The following is a 12662-nucleotide window of genomic DNA, read 5'->3' on the forward strand; positions in this document are numbered from 1 at the left end:
AGGGAGGCAGTGGCGTCGCGACGCTCTGGCTATGTCTATTGATTTTCGTCAGAGCGTCACACGAATTCACGATGGCCAGAACATTGTGCCGCCGATCCGACGAACCAAACAAAATTTAACCAAAACACAAACAAACAAACAAAAAACACGACCTGTAATGTTGTGATCGAGTGATCTACAAGCGATAGCACACTAACAACAAAATCAAAACGAAATAAAAATAGTTTGCAGTTTTAAGTTGATCCACCTTTTTTCCATTGCATCAATCTGTGGCCGGAAGTGAACGCAAATCGAAATGGGTTCGATCGTTCTGAAGTCGCTATCTGTATTGCTTGGGCTGTTCTTCATCTTCGTAGGCTTCATCAAGCTATCTAGCTACGTGTCCAAGGATCTGCACAAGGATTTGGTGAGCAATCATATTACACAACGGAATATTTTAGAATTTTGGCGTTATGCCGAAATGCGAAATATTTTTTGTCTTTTCGATTTTGGACCGAAACACGTCCGCAACAGAAAAATAAATTATATATACAAAAAAGTATAACATATGTGATAATGTAATTATCTATTGTTTTCTTATATGCTCGTGCCTGGATTATCGTTTTCATCCACAAAGCGGAAGGAGTACGTGAAGTATGCGAAGGTGTTTCCATTCTCTGAGATGCTGGATTTCAAGGTACCAAGCAAATGGTACAGACGGACTGTTGGGACGCTGGAGATTATCTGCGGCCTCGCGATGGCTTTTATTCCAAATCGTAAGTAGATATCGAAATCATGTCCATTTATTTAATGCAATTAAAGGAACGCAACAATAAAAAGTTATGCGCATTCCTTTTATCTCGTTGCAAAATATAATTTTACATATGAAATTTTCAAACGCATTACGAAACGCACATTAAGCATAATTATTTTCAGTCTGCGATACGCTCACAGCTTCAAATAATGCGACTTCACAAACATAATTTTATTTGTTCAACATCGTTAAAAACAAAACAAAACACTGTTTATCGCTATAACGAGTGCATTTATTGGATTCAACTAACTCGAAAGTATATTATTTACTACAAATTATCTCACTAAAAATTATTACTTCTTCGTAGAAAAACGTTAATATGAATGAATAACTTCAGTTTATTGTTACGAAGAATTATATGCTTTCATTTTGTATATAATAGAAATTACTATTATTATCAATAACAAATTTCTTCTGAATCTAATATTATGAATTAAGATATCTATTCGATATAAGCATGATATATAATTAAATTCTTAATTAAATAATTTGTTAAAAGATTATATTCAAAGAGATCCTTATATAATTAATATACCGAATCAAACTAATTAGTTTGAACTATATTGTTTCTAAATTACATATTTTAAATATAACATTAATAAATGAATTGGTTAATTAATTTCTAGTATGAGAAATGAATTGGTCAGTTGTTGAGAGCAGAAATAATCAGCAATTCTGTTTGTATACGCATCATGTTGTGGGTTTCTGTACGAGCGGGATATAAATAAAATTAACATTGAATCAAATTTATGTGGGTTACGGTCAAAGTAATTGCTAATTTTAAAAGTGCCAACCGCATCCATCCCAGATTTCCATTGCTTGCAACATTCTTCCCACTGCCGAGTGCAACTTGCATACGTTTTCATGTAATTTGCTTTTACATTTGATTTAATTTCATTTTTTTTCTTCTCTTTTGCAGATAAAGTGAGAAACTGCGCCAACGTATGCCTTCTCTTATTGACATTGATGGCAGTGTATTCGCATTATATGGTGGCGGATAAACTGGAACGAACTGCCCCGGCCCTAGTATTCCTCTTTATGTTATCAGGCCGATTAGTGGTCTATTGGCAAATCAGTCGAAGGCAGACTGAACAAGTTGAAGCCGCCCAGGCGAACGGCGGCTTCAAGCAGGAATAATAGCAATAAACATGAATTTCCTCGCACATTCACATTCTCACTCATGATTTACAGAATAAATATAAATCTTATGTCCTCGTGTTTATTGTGACGTAAATTGTGCCCTCACTTTGAAAAAGACGAAGAAGAAAAAAACGAAGTTCAAAAAATGAAGTATCTATAAACACGTGTTTGTTTTTTGTTGGCTTGTTTTTGAGCAAAATTCCCGTCCTAACTAAAGAAAGCGAAGCAGATCAATCCCGTTCATTCATAAACAGCACATCAATCAAAATCCTCATATGTTTTGAATGTATTGTTATTGTTTTGAATTTGTCCAAGTTCAGAAGCATCCTATTCAAAACACTCCACTCTATTCACATAAACATTATTCATTCACTCAATATCTAACATTGATACCTGATAAAGTAATAGCTGTACAATTTAATTGAGTAAAAGAATTTTAAAATTATGTTATCACTTAAAAAACACACAGTTATCATGCAATCTATTTATATTTTGCTCCCTATGTGTTTGCTCCTTACAGATTGTTCTTAAATATTGCTGGGTGATTTCTTTAAATTTGAATGCAACCCAACATACATATAGTTTATTTTAAAGTAAGAAATAGCTAAATTTTGAAAACATTTAAATAGTAATGTTAGTTAGTACTTGCACACTTGCAAATTTGAATAATTGCACTACAGACCATACAAACATATTTGTATGCAAAAAATATCTATATATTATTAAATTAAAAATACTACCATAAAAAACAAACACAATCTTTTACTAATTTAGTGTTACAAATTCTATGTGCTATAAATATATGTGATAATTTTTAAATATTTTAATACATTTCAATGTAAAAATAGCAATATAAAATCAACATATGATATGTGTATTTTTCATTGTCTATATAATTTAATCACTAAATACATAAGTTACCAAGTGTTTCAATTATTTTATATTTATATGAATGATAATAAATATCTAATTTGTTTATCGTTAATACGAAATTTAAGAAGCAAAATATACGCATTTTAGAATCATTTTGTGTTTCGTTTATATAATTAAAATACGGTATGTACATTTTGAATTTATTGTGGATGTTTGGTAAAAATAAAGAGTTTTAGAAAATTTTAATATTTACTATATATGTTTAATAAATAAATATATAGTTCGAATTGTTTAAATCCGAAAACAGAGAATAACATTAATTCCATGCAATCGTTCAGCTTACTGGAGAAGTAGTATTATTTAATAAGCTGTGAATGGGAGGAGTAAACATAAATAATGTTGCAGCAAACCCAGAATTGAAAGACTAACTAGCCCAATTTATATTAACAAAACTTATAACCAAACATAAACTTCTGAAAAACTTTGGTTTCATAACAGAAAGTATTATATTTAAAATTGTTTACATTTCAGGTTGTTACTAGATCAAAAATGTAACACATTCAATGAATATACTTATTATTTTATTAACATCAAAACATACATGCCAAAAATAATTAAAAAAATGGTGTTCATAGATACATAATATACGAATTTTGAACAAGGTAAATATATTGTTTTCGAATTTCCTGCCTGGTTGAAACCCTTTTATTATTAAACTTGTAGTGAGCGGAGACAACCTCTTTTATTCCATCATCCTCAATTGTTTTATGAAATAGCAATTCATCTAAATCTTCTATAATTTTCGCTAGTTGAGGTAAATAATCTTTAGTTGCAATTTCAACTTTAATCTTTATATTAATTATGCAATTAATCTTATAATTATTATCTTGTGGTGCTCACTCCAGCCCGCTAATATGACGTCACCTACAAGCCCGTTACGGTGCGCCCCACTCCAGCCCTCAGCTGGTATTCCAGGAAGGTCCGATAAGGGCTCTACCTGGTTAGGGTATATAAGCGGCGACAAATCTGTATCCGCTCTCTTCTCTTACTTCCGTCTTCGCTTCCGCTACTCTTGTATCTTAATAACATGTAAGTTTCTCTGTATTATCACGTGTGTATTCTCTGTGTTGGCCCTCGGGCCTCGGACTCATTATTACGTAAGAAACCTTTGTAACATATATATCCTATGTATCAATCTGTATTGTAACAAGCCATGATCTACTCTAATAAACATATATACGAGCATCTCCAAAATCTTATTTGCTTTCACTATAATTATGATTTCATTTTCAGTAATCAGTTTAACAAATTGTATAACTTGATTATAATTTATTGAATTCTCATCTGAAAATATAATTGTCAGATCATCTGTAAATGTTACTTAACACATATGTCGAATCGTCAGGATTACTCCCCTAGTGAGGCGTTTGGAGAAGCCATAATTACAAATAACCACTAACAATAGTTAATAAACTTAGTAAACTAATACTTCTGCAATCTCAGAGCTAGTGATCTACATCAGCGATAAGTCTCAGCTACTGTGGCCTTCCTGAATCTGAAACCGAATGACTCCATTCCCGCTGACGTATTCCACTCCCACTCCTCCGGGGGAAATACCCTTCTTCCCAAAAGACCCCGAAGATGTGCTGCCCCGATCATGCACACGTATCCGTCTTTGTTCTCCCAAGTGCTGACAATGTTATTTGGCAGAACTGTTGTTTACACGCTCCATCGTGGAAACAATGACTCTTTGTATCTCTGCCATGTGTGGACTACGATGTTTGGTCAGGTGCTGTTGGTGTTGTCAGGTGTTGGTCAGGTGTTGTAGATACTCCGACATATATAATACCTCAATATATATATGTTTTGGTACAAAAATAAAGCAAATGATCTCAGTGACACAGACTATTGCTTTTTACATTAAATAGAAATATATTTATGACCAGCAAATAAATAATACCGGGAAATTTATACAGAAAATTACAAACAAATATCGGTATAAAATATGAGTCATTGCAATGAATAGTCAAAAACAAACACAAGGAACTGAGATCGTAAATCTATAACTTCGTTCCAATATTATTAATTATGCAAAAAACTAACTAAATAGGCTGTAACCAAGAATATGTGCAGATCCTTCCTTGTACGACAAAGGTAGTAAGATTAAGCAGAGAGCATGTAGCAATTTTCTAAAAAATTATATTAAAAATATTTGATTTAAAAATTTATTTCTTTTAAAAAATAATGGCAGAAGCGTTTCCTAGATCGATAGCCCCAAAATGGAGCCTATAATAAAGAAAAAGTTTAATACATCTAGACAATAAATAAAACGAAACCGTATTTTCTTTCACCTTTCATTCATTTATTTATAATATAAACATTTTTTTATAATACACACATGTATGCAGACGCAAACCACTTCACAATCTTTTATACGTTCAAAATAAAATATTATTATTATTCACCTAATCAACAAAGAATAAATAAGAAGTGATGTAATTCCATTTCAGGTTCTTCGTTCTTCTGACAACGTTACGCTTTGTTGCACATCAAAAACAAAATAATACATATTTAAAAAGATACGAAAAAAAGTACAATTTTTCATATTTACACACTCACATAATCGCTCAGTACTTGCATACACAGTAAGGACAATATAATCAATATATTAATTGATTTGTTTAAGGCAGTTGCATTCCAAAATTTAGAGTTATCTTTAAATTTTAGAATGAACTCTCTATATATAATAATTTATTTTAGCCCGCGCCTAAGTTCTCCTTTAAGAATTCATTTTGTTTCAATTTATAATTATATAATATAAATATATACATGTACAGTCTCAATCTTTCAATATCTTAAACAATAGTAACAATTAAAAAAATACTTAAGCTTCGAAACTCGTACTATTATAATTGCGAAATAATTAAGTATTTCCATTTACAAATTACTGACAGAGCAAAATAATAATAAATAACAATAATTATTAAAATTAATAAAAACCTGTATATTAAAAAGACGTAGTAGCAATAATATGGATAAGTAAATATATAAATAAGATTCGTGTATGCACACTCACTTGAACTTACTTTTGTTTATCTTTCCTTATTCCCGAAAGACAATTAATGAAGTATAATTTTAGAAAATGAAGAACTTAACGGAAATGCATGTATATATAGTAGTAGAGTAGTCTATGGAATATTATCACAACTAAACTCTAAAGTTTGTCCCACTTTCAGGAAGCGTACATTCTGTTTATTTCGTGCTGGTAACGTTCTTGGATGTCTTTCCTCTTCAATTTGAAAGCAGCAGTCACGAGACCCATATCTGGTGACCAAACTTCTGTTACGAGTTTCACCTGGGCGGGGATTTCGAATTTCTCCAATTTACCTATTAAAACATATACATTAATAATGATAAACATAAAATTATGTGCCATTCATTTACATTTCTTTCCGTGTTCAGCAAGCTCTTGAAGCACAGCTTTCTCCATATCAGCAATTGCGCACAAATCCTCGAAGCTCTTCTCTGAGATTCCACGTTTCGCCGCTAAGTCGACAAGCATGGATTGGTTCGGAACGACCAAGGCAACACAATATTGCTTGCTTGAGTCTCCGTACACACAGATGTTATCGATGATTGCACAAGTCTTCAATTCAGACTCGACTTTGCCTAGAGATACGTATTCGCCGGCTTGTAATTTTACCAAATCCTTCTTACGATCAATAATTTTCACGACACCGTCTTCTTGCACTTCAGCAATATCTCCTGTCTTGAACCATCTCATACCATCTTCTTCAAAGAAGTCTTCGTTCGTTTTTCCGGGAAGTTTGTAATAGCCTGCACTGATGTTGGCCCCACCGACAATGACTTCTCCACGAGGATAAGGTTTGTCTGTCACACGATAATTTCCTTCTTCCCAGTTGACCATTCGAATGCGACAAGAAGTTGTTGGGTGACCGACGCGTCCGCAAATCATATCATGAGCTGATGAAAATAGTAAATGAGAAATATATATTTGCTAATAGAATTCTACCTTACCGTCCATGATAGTTGCACAGGATGTAGTTTCAGTTAAACCATAACCTTGGACGACTTTGACGCAAAGACATAACTGTATTTGTTCATGTGTGTCTGGCGAAAGTGGTGCACCACCACTGAGCACATACCTTACCCTTCCGCCTAATAGTTGTCGAACTTTGCTGAAGACAATTCTAAAATATATACAAAAGTAAGACTCAAGTCTATTTTACAAAGAAATTATAACAAATTACTTGTCTAAAAGTGGTGTACAATATCCTCTACGCGTCCATGTTTGTTTGTATTCTAAAGCAAAATTGAACAAAACTTTGGAAAAGTGGTTGCTCTTGCCTACTTTTTCTTGGATACCTTTAGAAATCCTGTCTAAGATCAACTGCAAATAAAGTGGACTATTTAATAATGTATACATATTATTTGTATGTTAAAACTTACCGGAACGGCAGTCATCACACTAGGTTTGAGAACTGAAGCATCGCCTTTGGTACCCTTTTTTATTTTGCTGGACGTATCAATCATGGTGAGTGCACTTGAATATCCGATGGAAACGCCGGCGCACAAGCAAACGCTTTCTACCAAGAGTTCAAAGACGTGAGCGAGAGGTAAGAATCCAATTAGACAATCATCATCATAGATGACCGTATTATCACAGAAGGCTTTCATGGTCGCAATTAAGTTGTTATGCACGAGGATGACGCCTTTCGGAACGCCTGTGGAGCCACTGGTATACATGATAATAGCAACATCATCTGGCGATGGCATGGTGTTTCCTAACTGTGAGGTGGATCCCAATTTCAGGACTTCAGAGAATTTGTGAATCGTGACTTGTTCGCCATATCCGTTGTTGTCAAGGCTCTTTAATTGATCTTCCATGTAGATGAGGGTTTTGACCTTTGGAGTCATTGCCAAGATTTTCTTGAATTTAGGCATGAGATCGTAACTGGTTACGACAGTTGTGACACCGGTTTCGTTAATTCCATGGGCGATGGCCTCATCGCCGAGAGTGGCGTATATCGTGACCACTGGAATACTCTGCTTAAATAGCCCATGGGCAGCGATCATCCACTCAGCCCTAGTCTCCGCAAAAATGACGACATTTTCTCTTGGCATATTTCCCAATTCACGGACACCCCTTCCAAAGTTCGTGGCCAATACGTTCACTTCGGCATACGTCTTCCATGTGTAATTACCCATATTGTACTAAAAAAAATTCAAATTAACTTTTGATTGCCGTTTCATGTAGATTTTACCTTTTTGAAAACTCTTCCGTTAGGCTGAACCTCATCTTCTTCCCCTTTAATTTCTCTGGTACCCAAACATCTCTTATTTGCATATTTCTTAGCAACATGTTCCATCATCCTAGCCATTGTGTTAATGTTCTCCCGAACAATCTCCACGTGAATTTTCTGCGGTTCATCGCGAGACTTCCACGTTATGCTTCGTGTGTCTTTCGAAATTTCGATGGCCTAGATAAAATCGTTCTATTAACTATGATCAAACATGTATAACTTAATTAAAAATACTTAATTAATCACAAATCCGAAATTAGTTACTAATTGTTATATCGCATACAAGCAAATAGTATTAGTTTTAGTCACATAATTAATAAAATATTTAGAATAGTACATAACTACAATCTACTACTAATCTAGTAAGCATGCAATATTAGCATTTAATATTAGTTAATTATTTATTAGTAACATAGAAAATATGGCGCAAGTGTTTCTTTTTCTTGATATTTAAGTGTTATTAACCGAAAATTGTATACAACAAGAAGCCCATGACCCACTAATAATAATATATGCAAAAATGTATCCCGTCAATCTTTTTCATAATGTCTTACATGTGTCTTTTCGTATTCTTTTGGTCATTTATCAAATTAAAATATATTCTGTGTGGTATTTAATACCTTTGCTTTAGATTTCGATTTTTGCGGTTTATCCGTTCCTTCTACATCGATGCTAAAATCGGTATTTTTCTGGTCTCGTTCTATTGCCACAATCTCAGCCTGTACACAAAAAGGGAAACAAGCAAATACCGTGTGTTTTAATGTATTTTGTGTATTTCGTTGGAAAATGTTAAATTCCAATTACATCAGCAACAGTGGGGAGAGCAGGGGTAACCGAAAAACAAAAATACTCTAGTTAATCACAAAACATGTCAATTAAACACATATAGTATACAATAAATTATATACATATGCGAGCAAAAGAAAGACCCGCTTTCTTAAAATCCCAACACCGACAGATTCATGTAAAAATCACTTAGCAAATGAAATAAGATTCGAGTTGAAAAATGTGTATGATAAGGGGAGATTCGATTTGCATGTGACCACCAGATTTTTGATATTCCCGTGACCTAATTGTAACAATGGAATTATAACCCCAAAAATATATATATTGCCTTCTTTTACCAAATTATGTGTTGCATATGTAATGATAACCAGATGTTTTTGATTGAAGCGTCACCAATATTGAAATATTTATGTTATATAATAAGTTATTGCAAGCTTTGCTAATACCGAAAGGTACTCAAAATGTGCAGAATGTGTGTTATTGATATAGTTCTTAAATTCTTTTGAACTTTTCGCAACTGTCAATATTAACATAGTCTATCTATATCTACACTTGGTAATTCCTACTAAATGGTCATTCAGCCTTATGTAGCGTGTTGAGTAAGAGCACCTAATGGAAACCATCGAAATTATTATTTTCTCCACCTTCATTCTATGGAATATTTATGAACTTATTTTCTTGTGCAAATGTGTAGTAAATACAGCATTTTTTAAATATTTTTGACGTTTTCAACAAATTAACGAAAAGACAAAGAATGTTAGGAAGGTTTACATTATTTAACATAAAAAATGTTTGTACACATTTAAAAATACTTCCAAAATCACTCGCTCGACGAGCGACGTTTCGCATAACGAATGACGATGAGAAGTACAGGATTGCGCGCCTGCAGCATCATTTCTAAAACTTGTGTATATATATTATGTGCATTATTTCACTATAAGAGTAATAATCCGAAACTAATTAATCTCGTTAAGCGAGGTTCCACTGTACAAAAGAATTTATACAATTGCTTTTTTTTGACTAGACTATTTTTTTGCTTCTAATGTTGTTAATTGCTGTGATATTGTTGCTATGTAAGATGTGTGGTTTATTAAAAATAAAATACAACGTTAAAATTAAATAATAAGGCATAAATAAAGCGTGAGTTGATACAATAAAATCAAACAATTTGTTGTTAAAATTAAATGGTAAAGTTACTTTTGGGGATGCTTCTATTACTGACCTTCGATCTCCTGGAAAGTGCCCGCACTTTCCATGGCCTCTGGAACAGAATGTAGACGGGGAATGTAATGATATCATAGACGAACGCGAATGCCTTTAAGGCACCGATCGCCAATGTAAACCCAAGTCCATCCATATCGCTACAAAAAAGAACAATATTTTAATTATTTACGGTTCATTGAAAATATTTAAAACAAATTTGAATATACGTAAAGAAGAGAACAACTATAGACATATTATTTAGATGAAGAACTAAAGTATAGCTAAACTAATGACGTGCACAATTATACAGTAATTATATTATAAGTTAATAGATATTTTCGAAATAAATAGTAAAGTATTTATGTATGAGCGTCAGAAAAATAATACTTATATATAATTCGTGATCGACGTTCATATTCCTTTTAAAGTGTTGATATTAATTGACATTTAAAATATGTATGTCCTTCATTAATATTTTCGCAAATGCTAATTTTCAGTAGATTTTTTTATCAAAAATATATATAATTTGGAAAACGTATTTTTTCAAAATGATTTAAATATATTCTGTTTCAAATATTAAGTTTAAAATGATAAACTTAAAAAATTGTTATGACAGTAGAAGTGGTAAACTCTTAAATAAATTTCACATTCTGAGATCTCGTAAACTTTCGCAAATTAAGAAAAATAAATATATTAAAACGGGCCACAAACCTTGATTAAAAATCCAATTACAATAATTGAAACTTTTGCACCACTATGTATATATATATATATATATATATTGAACTTCGTTTTTTGTGCAACACTGGTATAAATGGTGCTTTCAAGCTAATGCTATCTGTTCGAAGTGCGGGCGAAAACTGAACGTGATAACGTGTTTCCTATGAGTTTTATATTTATCGAATTCGATTAGATCGATGAAGCAGAGTACAAAGATTTTGATAATAGCACGATAAGAAAAAAAAGAGTGCTATCAAACCTACCATAGGTCAAAGCAGATAACGACTAATTAAACATGTTTATACAATTATAATAATATAAAAAGATGCATTCGTTATTGCGATGGTGCGAAATCAATTATAATACGATTTTTGCTTATGCTGTTCATACAACACAATTATTATTTTCTTACAAAAACTAAGTGACGCCGATTACTTTCATCTCAAAATTGAAAGGTATAATATATTAGTAGATATACTTATTTTTATGAGAGATTATTTTATTTGTATGTCAAATCAGATACACTTATCATTTTATGATGGATCAGCTCACTTCTAGATACAATATTGTAACTGTTTGTACTCAGTCTTTTTAAATAAATTATAAATAAATATGTTTCATTGTTTGAATACTACCAACAGACACTTTAAGAAAATATTTTATAAAAAGATACTATTTTAATTAATGGTTAATATAAAGTGACTAGTAAATCTGGTAATTTTTTAATCTAATTTTTATTAATAAATAATAGTACATTGAAAATGAACATTGATCTTATTGAAAATATATAATATGCAACTCAAGTGCATCGTTATCTCTTACGAAACACTTATCTTATCCAAACGAATTTTTGTAGTTTGATCGATCACTGATATGTAAATAATTTCTGAATTCCTATAGAATTGAAGAAAACGGATCAACTGCCACGACTTACATGCACAAAAACATCGGATTAAAAAATCCGGGATATTTTAATTCTTATCTTAAATATTCATTAACATAATTAATGCAAAATATTAAAAAATGAAGGAAATAAAAACAACTCTTATCCATGATTAACAACCTTTCAGATTTAATGAAAATGAAATTTTAAATATTTTTAAATATAAAGCCTTTAAAAAAAGTTTCAACAAACTATTATTTATAAATGATCTTAATATAATCTAATGAATTAATATTTGCAATAAACTAATCACTACAAATATTAATAATAATCACTACAAATTGTAACAGTTAGATTAAAGGAAGTGCAGTAGCTATAATTATAAGGTAAAAGATAAAATCAATCAGAAAATAAAGAGTACAATGAAATTTTAGAGGCAAACAAAACAGAAATAGTAGAGCTTTATGTGCATGCATAAACAAGAACACAAATTAGCAGCAATAAACAATAAATACAATTCAAACTATTTTTGTTTACTCACGCTTTCTCATCGTTAAACATCTTTGCAGATATTTCTTTATATTTTCTGCAAAATGAAGAAACACAACATTCAATAAAAGCGACATAGTAGCAAAACAAACACAAAAAATACAAGCTTTATTGTTGGATAATTAACTATGCTCACCCAAATGAGGATAACAAATTAATAATAATGAGAAACGTTTAATAGATTACTAAATAATATCAAATAGTCGCATAATAGTCAAATTGTAAATTAAAATGTTGAACAAATAACCATCAAATAATTAGATTACTTGATTTGAGAGACGTTAAACTTAATTGAATAATCGAGTTTAAAACAATATATAGAATAAGTAGGTCATGGATCGTGCAGTTACAGGAAATTTTCAAAATGAGTATCAATTGGGCTAATAAAAGC

At 31.7% G+C, this 12662-nt stretch overlaps 2 protein-coding genes across 4 annotated transcripts; one reads left to right on the plus strand and one right to left on the minus strand.

Moving 5' to 3' along the window:
* LOC108556448 (transmembrane protein 35) lies at positions 1–2109 on the plus strand. The gene is made up of 3 exons (XM_017912580.1): positions 1–406; positions 617–755; positions 1713–2109. The coding sequence occupies exons 1-3, from the start codon at positions 296–298 to the stop codon at positions 1928–1930; spliced, it is 468 nt and encodes a 155-aa protein (XP_017768069.1). The 5' UTR covers positions 1–295; the 3' UTR covers positions 1931–2109.
* A 3037-nt stretch (positions 2110–5146) lies between these two features.
* LOC108556445 (long-chain-fatty-acid--CoA ligase 4) lies at positions 5147–12329 on the minus strand. 3 transcript variants are annotated; one of them, XM_017912573.1, is made up of 9 exons: positions 12264–12329; positions 10139–10277; positions 8751–8849; positions 8092–8307; positions 7277–8041; positions 7078–7217; positions 6845–7017; positions 6251–6790; positions 5147–6193 (listed from the first exon to the last, which is right to left on the minus strand). In XM_017912573.1, the coding sequence occupies exons 1-9, from the start codon at positions 12281–12283 to the stop codon at positions 6039–6041; spliced, it is 2247 nt and encodes a 748-aa protein (XP_017768062.1). In that variant the 5' UTR covers positions 12284–12329; the 3' UTR covers positions 5147–6038. The 3 variants fall into 3 exon arrangements, with proteins under 3 accessions (XP_017768062.1, XP_017768063.1, XP_017768064.1); XM_017912574.1 differs by lacking the exon at positions 12264–12329 and adding an exon at positions 10831–10929; XM_017912575.1 differs by lacking the exon at positions 8751–8849.
* Positions 12330–12662: the final 333 nt, after the last annotated feature.

The sequence above is a fragment of the Nicrophorus vespilloides genome, unplaced genomic scaffold (genome assembly GCF_001412225.1).
Source record: "Nicrophorus vespilloides isolate i.1.1-1 unplaced genomic scaffold, Nicve_v1.0, whole genome shotgun sequence".
In the NCBI taxonomy this organism is placed as follows: Eukaryota; Metazoa; Arthropoda; class Insecta; order Coleoptera; family Silphidae; genus Nicrophorus; species Nicrophorus vespilloides.

Excerpts from the sequence above, each read along its gene's own strand:
- LOC108556448 (XM_017912580.1), top strand. The coding sequence starts at position 296 with ATGGGTTCGATCGTTCTGAAGTCGCTATCTGTATTGCTTGGGCTGTTC. Across the intron at positions 407-616 it reads AGGATCTGCACAAGGATTTG|CGGAAGGAGTACGTGAAGTA; the intron begins GTGAGCAATCAT and ends TCATCCACAAAG. Across the intron at positions 756-1,712 it reads GATGGCTTTTATTCCAAATC|ATAAAGTGAGAAACTGCGCC; the intron begins GTAAGTAGATAT and ends TCTCTTTTGCAG.
- LOC108556445 (XM_017912573.1), bottom strand. The coding sequence starts at position 12,283 with ATGTTTAACGATGAGAAAGC. Across the intron at positions 8,850-10,138 it reads CACTTTCCAGGAGATCGAAG|GCTGAGATTGTGGCAATAGA; the intron begins GTCAGTAATAGA and ends TTTTGTGTACAG. Across the intron at positions 6,194-6,250 it reads TGCTGAACACGGAAAGAAAT|GTAAATTGGAGAAATTCGAA; the intron begins GTAAATGAATGG and ends ATGTTTTAATAG.